The 7,496-nt window shown below is 36.2% G+C and overlaps 1 protein-coding gene across 1 annotated transcript; it reads left to right on the forward strand.

Moving 5' to 3' along the window:
- The first annotated feature begins 3,335 nt into the window (after positions 1 to 3,335).
- LOC129422820 (LRRN4 C-terminal-like protein) lies at positions 3,336 to 6,636 on the forward strand. Its single transcript, XM_055178956.2, has 2 exons — positions 3,336 to 3,499; positions 5,045 to 6,636. Exon 2 carries the CDS (start codon positions 5,052 to 5,054, stop codon positions 5,781 to 5,783), a length of 732 nt encoding a protein of 243 aa, XP_055034931.2. The 5' UTR covers positions 3,336 to 3,499; positions 5,045 to 5,051; the 3' UTR covers positions 5,784 to 6,636.
- The last annotated feature ends 860 nt before the right edge of the window (positions 6,637 to 7,496 follow it).

A 7,496-nucleotide genomic window follows, 5' to 3' on the forward strand; every position in this document is an offset into this window, starting at 1 on the left:
CTTTAACATATTAATATGGACCTAGTTCTTTTAAGTGTTATAAATGGCATTATAACACACAATTCATGACTGACAAGAAGTCAGTCATTGAATAAACTTGATTCGGAACATAAACGCACACAAACTGTGTTTCTGACATGCATTATCAGCACTGTGGAGAAAATTACAATACAATGTTCTGAACAGGCTTCATGTAAGGAAACACTGATCACCTAAACGGTGACTTCACAAAATTATTATTTACAACAAAACAACATCAATAATATAAGATCTTAAACCTTTATGACATTTTGCTAACAAATATTTAAGTAGTTAAAGTTCTTATCAGTTCTTATTCTGTGATAAAGCTTAAAAAATAAAAATATTCAGGCGCAAAGAATTGTGGGTATTCCTTACAACATGTGCAAATAAATGTAAGTAAATTTTACTTAGATTTTTTTAGTGTAATGCATTTAATATTTTTAAGTAAAATGAACTAAGATAAGCTAAAGTTTTTGATTAAAATTTACTTAATTATTTTAGGACTATGTGCAGTGACTATAAAACAGTTAAATAATACAAGAAAATATCTAATAAGACTTACTATTCCCACACAGTTCATTTTTTACATGAATTAATTGTGTATTTATCATCATTTTACTTAGGAAAATCTAGTTCTCAATAAATGTTAATATTATTATGTAGAAATTATGAGAGTTAATCTAATAAATATTACTACACCAAAAAGTTCGTTTTTTCAGTGTAGGTATGTGTATAAATAATGCAACTTTGCATAGAAAATGCAAACATTACGTTGCATTAAGAAAGACTTTGAAACTATAATGATGTAATCATGTCATACTGACCAATCAGATACAACATTTGACATCATTGATGGCTCATTATCAGGGGATTATTAGTACACATATCACACACCCATAAGTTCATTCTTGGATATATCTTGTGTTATATATCACATCTTAAACTTGTTACATTTATCTACTGCAATTGTCCTTGAGATCTTTCAAATTTCATTGAATGTAAAGAATAATATAACAAATTTGATCGTTTACGGAAGGCAAGATAATGTTGCTGATAACACTTCCATTGAATATGACTCAGTTTAGCCTGATTTATTCTGCTAGAGCTAGACACTGGTCATGTTGCATGTCATAAGGGACTTTCTGAAACGAAAGACATGTTTTCTTTCTTGTGACGTCTCCATCCCTATGGAATTAAAGTCAAATGCGTGAGTGTGGGATTGTGGAGCAAAGGTGACAAGGTCAGCAGGTCACATTATTTCCTGCGGCTTTAGGTTTTTTAATAGCACACAGTGAAGAGAAGTTAAGGAAGCAGTGGGTGGAGGAATGAGAGAGAGAGAGAGAGAGAGAAAGAGAGAGAGAGAGAGAGAGACAGAGACAGAGAGAGACAGAGACAGAGAGAGAGATGCATGTCTGCTTTATCCACTGTGCTAATATGTACAATACCATTTAGTTATGTATACACTTGGTACCACTATGTACCCATGATTTACAATTATGAACTCTTTAGTTGCAAAGGTTTACCTTTTGAAAGGTACTGCCCATATAGACTACTAGGATCCATTTTTTCTGACAGTGTAGGAGATATAATCAGTCTTAATCAAACAATGAGCTATACATTTTAATGTAATGTAATGTAAATTTACAATATATTTAATGTTTATTTTAATATTACCTAAAATCAAACACGGTGTCTGTCAAAATTATGGACATTACACTGTAAAAAGTGAAAGTTGGGGGGAAATTACTTCAATTACAGTAGTAACACTTAAAAAAGTTTTTTTCTTAAATTTTCTCACTTTAGTTAACAATATTAAGTGGAAGAAGCTTTAGATGTTACCAATTCAAAAAATAATTTCCCAACTTTCACTTTTTACAGTGTAGTTAAAGGGATAGTTCACCCAAAAATGAAAATTCTGTCAATTTTCTCATCCATGTTGTTCTAAACCTGTATGAATTTCTTTTTACTGATGAACACAAAATAAGATGTAAGGAATAATTGATGGGCCATTGAATTATAAGAAAATAATGCACACCCAAGGTGCAATTCGCGTCGTGCCATTACATAATAATAATTCAAAGGACCAAAGGAGTCAAAGTTCAGTAGCTTGTTATAGCCAAAACATTGTAAAGTTTTAAAAGGTGAGACAAACAGCCTTTGTCCCACCCAAATCGATTTAGACAGACAGAATCTATGCACTCTTTAATGTTTAGACAGTGAATATGTTTGTTTTGTCTTTATGCTCACGCACACATAGATACGCTGTTCACCTGACATGATCCTGCAAGTCTAACACAGATCTTCTTCTCATGATAGTGTGACTCATGGAGATGTTGGGTGTTTCTGAGTCAAAATGTGGGTGTGGATGACAGCAGACAGTCTGAGTTCCTCACGGTGCGGTGGCACCAACAACTCTTACCAGAAAACCTGCTGTGTATAACAACCCCTTTAACGTGACAAAACACTTCTGTTAATTTATTACAACATTAAGATCATATGAAAACATCACTGTTGATCCCCAAAAAGTATTTTTTTTCAATATTGAATAATTTCTTTAGTTTTACTAAAATATATGAAAGTGGTATTGTGGTGCTTTAGTTGCTTGAGTTTTCAGTTTTACAGTACAGGTGCTGTTCGACTACTTAAGGTTAGTTCATTCCCAACACTTGATGATATAATGGTTTTATTACCTTTCTCTTTGTCTGCCAAGCAATAAGGCAGTCAGTTGTTTTTAATTACAAAATCAAGCATCCTTACACTATTGTATCCCTAAAATTACAGCTATAAAGATTTATTTGGAAAGGTTCATGGTAATTTTAACTCTTTTGTGTTTGTGTGTGTGTGTCTGGTTTGACCACTCATCTGTCTCTCTTACAAGGTATGGGAACCTCTTTACCACCAACATGACCATAAAAGGACAGGTTTCCTCTTCCCCTTCTCTCAGAAAAATTAACAATGGTGCTGCATAGAAATAAATTTTGTCATAAAATGTAATTGTTTCATAATGATGCAACTATTTCTAAAAAGGCAAATTCACGCATGCCTACACACACACAATAGGGGCCAGATGAGTTCCAGCGTGTCTCCTATTACTGCTGGATAAGACATTAACATGCAGGGCAGCACAGGACTCAGTGGGACTCGCATACAAACGTGAAAAGGAATGTTGGTGGTGAGGGGGTAGTAAGGGACTGAAAGTGCTGAACAAAAACAAGGGGCAAAAGATGGAAGAGTTGCATGAAAAGGAGTGAGTGAGAGAGAGAGAGAGAGAGAGAGAGAGAGAGAGAGAGAGAGAGAGAGAGAGATGATGATGATGGTGGGAGGTTAGCAGACTAGTGAGGGGGTGTACAAAGGGAGGGAACCTAAGTGGGAAGAAAATAAGGAAGGTTAATAGAGAAGAACGCATTCGACTGAGAGAAAGTCTACTGGAGGCAAGATCTCATTCATCAAGAACAGAAACTCTAAAGACATCATACAGGTACAAGTCAAAATTAACTTTATAATTTTTACATTCTTTCTAGATTACCATGATGATCACCGGGAGTTACAGAATAATGCTGGTCTGTGTGTTGTTTTACCAGGGTAAACCCTAGTTACTGTCAAAATACTGTTTGTTACACTCGAAAAAAATGCGGGTCAAACGTTGGGTAAAATATGGGCAACACTGTTTAAAGTTTCTATAGAAATTACAGTATTACTGTCAGCTGTTTGCCAGTAACTTACTGTAGATCTAAATGTTGTTTACTGGTAACAGTTTGATCAAAGTTAAATGAACAGTAAACATTCAAAATCTTTATCATTACAGAATTAAATAGCCTCATGCAAACCATTCTGGGAATTAAAATCTGAAGGAAAAAGAAAAAAAATTAATGTTTTGCATGAGGTTGATACTTTATAGTTTTATTCAGTAAAGATAAAGTATTGATAATGTTTAATGCTCATTTAACTTTGAACAAAGTTTTACCAGCAAATAACATACATTTAAATTTACAGTAAGTTACTGGCAAATAGCTGCATAACTACAGCAATTTTTTTAGCCATTTGGTAAAATGTGCAATATTCTGATTAATTTAAAATATTTTGAGATTTTTTTATTGTAAAAACAGTATTAACTAGATTTCTACAGTTCCCAAATAAAATACAAGCACAATTTAAAGTCACAGTGCCATGGGATGTTAGGTGATGTTGTTACACAGTTGCTAAGATGTTGTGCGTGACTGCTTGCCTGGCCCAAAGTCCACCTACACATCTGGTATATTCTGGTCCAAACATGTACCTTGGATCCCCAACTTATGAGTTTTCTCAACACATTAATATTAATTTGTTCAATTTAAATCCCTAAGAAAGTTTGGGCAATATTAAAAGTGATACTTGCTTTAGTATTTTGCTTCTATTCTGTATAAACAAACATGTAGAAACATACAACTTTTTTAAAGCAGCAATGAAACATGTATTGTGAAAAGCACTATACAAATAAATGTAAATTGAATTATTTGGTGGTCCCTGTATTTGCCATGGTAAATTGCTTTGTCTGTCTCAGTCAAATGCTTTTTCTCTTTATAACATTTTAAATGTATTTGTATCTTATGTGCATTTTCATCAAACTGGCATAAAGCATGTTTATAAACTTATAAAAGGCAGGTTTCTCTTCTCTTCTTTCTTCTGGGTTGCGTTTGATTTCCCACGGTAAGTGGGCCATGAGTTGACTCAAATGTGTGTGTCCTGTTAAAAATACACCCTGATGTTTGACTTTAATTACATCCATATGGGACGGCCAGACTGTTTGTTTATGCACAGCTAGACATTGTTTAAAATGTAAAGTTAATTAATCAAACAACATGAATCCATTTGATCTCCATAACGTTAAGAATTGCTACAAGAAAGAGGATTAGATGAAATACATTTTATCTAAAGGAGGATGAATTAGGTCTGCTATTATAAAATTATTTGTGTGTCTTGTATAATTGTTTTGATCAATGGGGTTGCCAACTTAAACTTGACTGTAACTTTATATTCATTACAGAATTGAGATGTTGCCGGGGTCACGGGTCGCATTTTTACTGCTGCTTTTGCTTTCGGAGTCCATCAGCACCACATCTGTGGGCCCGTCCGTGCTTCAGCCTCCTGTCACGCGTCTTCGCATCATTGCAGTAGAAGACGACTACGAAGAACCAAACTCAGCGACAACAGTCGGACCCCGATCACCCAGGTCCACCATCACCCACGCAATCCCCCATATTTGTGACTATGACCCCTGTGTGCCGCAGACGACCCCCTGCACTGAGATTTCGGCCAAGACGGGCTGCCTCTGTCCGGGGTTGACAGGTTCGGAGAGGAAGCCTAAGGCCCCGGAGCTTCGGGAGGTCAAACTGGAACAGTCGGGACAGGTGGTCGTCCACTGGTGTGCCCCTTACTCCACAGTCACACATTATAAAGTAACTCTAAAAGGTGGAGATGAGCAACAGCAAATTTTTGGGGAATATTTGCGGAATGGTGCCGTCCCTGGGCTGAAGTTCGGAGAGACGGTTTGTGTGTCGGCTGTTAATGAGGCAGGGGACAGCGAAGAGTCGTGTGCCCAATACGAGCCCCCAGAACTGGACTATGCGGCTTTGAGCGCAGGGGTCATCGGAGGGGTCATCGGCATCCTGGTGCTTACACTGGTGGCTGTTTTACTATGGCGACGAAGGTCGTGTAGAAAAAGTGTTATCGGTGAAGCAGGAGGTCTCGGCAATCCTTCGTACACCAATGACGGTGTTCTGTAAAGACAGACATGAAATGATCTGATGGAACAGAAGGTGACATGATGAAAAGTAAACTTTTCAGATTATGGAAGTGCAATGCAAAAAGACTTAGTATTTACAAAAAATTAACTGAAAAGAATGAAATCTGACTGAAAACAATGCTTCTAGTTTTAGGTTCGACTCTAACCCGCAGTGACTGGCTCTAAAATGTAATGTTTAAATCAACATGAAATCTAAACTTACACCCTCTTTAATTTTTTCATACACTCTATGAAAAACGTTTTACCTTTTTGTCACTAAGACGGTACCTTTTAAAAAGGTCCTAATATGTACAGTTTTATTCAAATGGTACCACCCCAATGACAACTTTTATACCTTCATGTACATTTGTTTCTGAGAGTGTACATGTTTATGGTCTTGTTGTGTTGTGTACGATTAGGTACGATTTTTAATATTTAACAAAGAAGTGTTTTAATTTATTTTGTATGGTTTAATTTGATGATGTTGGAGAGAGAGGGAATCAGGTGAGCTTAAACTTAATGTATGGTCGCATGACTGTGTCAAACTAATGCCAGTTAACATTAATATAATGAAGGTTACAGCAATAACTAAGTTTTTACAATCTAACCAATTCCCTAGACAAAAGCAAGTCCTGCTTTATGTTTTTCCTCATACAATACTAAGTTACACTCCTACATTACAGAAGTAAAATGTGTTTAAAACCACTAATGGTTCTAGTCTTTAGGAAGCCTGGAGCTTCATGCTAAGCAGAATTTTTTCAAATCTGTTATACAGCTATTTGAGAATATATGGATGTTGAAAGCTTGTTATTTTTATTTAGTGACTGTTTTTCAATAAAGATATTGCAAATGCGGTTGCTCGACTGAATATGATTTCTACATACTTACATGAAATGAGTAAATTACCTTTACATAATTACCTAGTTAAGTGACAAATTTTTAAGAGCTAGAAAATTGACTGGTATTTAAGTAGCAAAGATTGTTTGCTTTGTTTTATCATTTTAGCACGAACAGTGCTGGGTGGCCCTTTAAGTGGTTCTTGGCTTGGGGTCATAGAGGAACCATTTTTAGCACCAATGAAGTACCTGTGTGTACCGTATAGTGCTATGTAGAATCATATATGGTGCTACAGTGGTGCTATATGACCCCCGTGGTTCTTCCTAGATGCATCATGGATCCTATGCAACAGCCTAAAATTGGTTCCTCTATGATTGCAAGCCAAGAACCACTTTTAGTGCTATTTAGTACCATTTTTTTTTAAAGTGTTGTTACGCATACAGCCAGCAGATATAAGCAAAGTGTGTGTGAAACCGGAAACAGTTACTGGTAACAAACAAAACTATGTTACAGTGGCTGAGCAATGCTCAGTCAAGTGCACAGAACAGATTGCCTGCTGCGTCCCAAATGGCACACTTCATGTGCACTTGCGGTCTTGTGGACATATATGGCTGTTGCATGCACACATCTGGTAAGTCCACAAGATAAGTAGGGTGTCCCATTTGCCGTTTCAAAAGAGTGCTCAGAAGCGTCACTTTTTGGTCATTTGTGTGCATTTTGTATGAGCTTACAGTACACTTATTCTAGAAAGTCAATGTAGCATTATATCATAAAAATGTGGACTTGTAGGAAGGCCGTGAGTGTTTAGGGTGCCATTTGGGACTGGGCCATTCAGAGGCACAGAACAGATTCAGACCTGTTTTTTTCCATCTTTGTT

This window comes from Misgurnus anguillicaudatus, chromosome 16, assembly GCF_027580225.2.
Source record: "Misgurnus anguillicaudatus chromosome 16, ASM2758022v2, whole genome shotgun sequence".
Taxonomy (NCBI): domain Eukaryota; kingdom Metazoa; phylum Chordata; class Actinopteri; order Cypriniformes; family Cobitidae; genus Misgurnus; species Misgurnus anguillicaudatus.

Excerpts from the sequence above, each read along its gene's own strand:
- LOC129422820 (XM_055178956.2), top strand. The coding sequence starts at position 5,052 with ATGTTGCCGGGGTCACGGGTCGCATTTTTACTGCTGCTTTTGCTTTCG.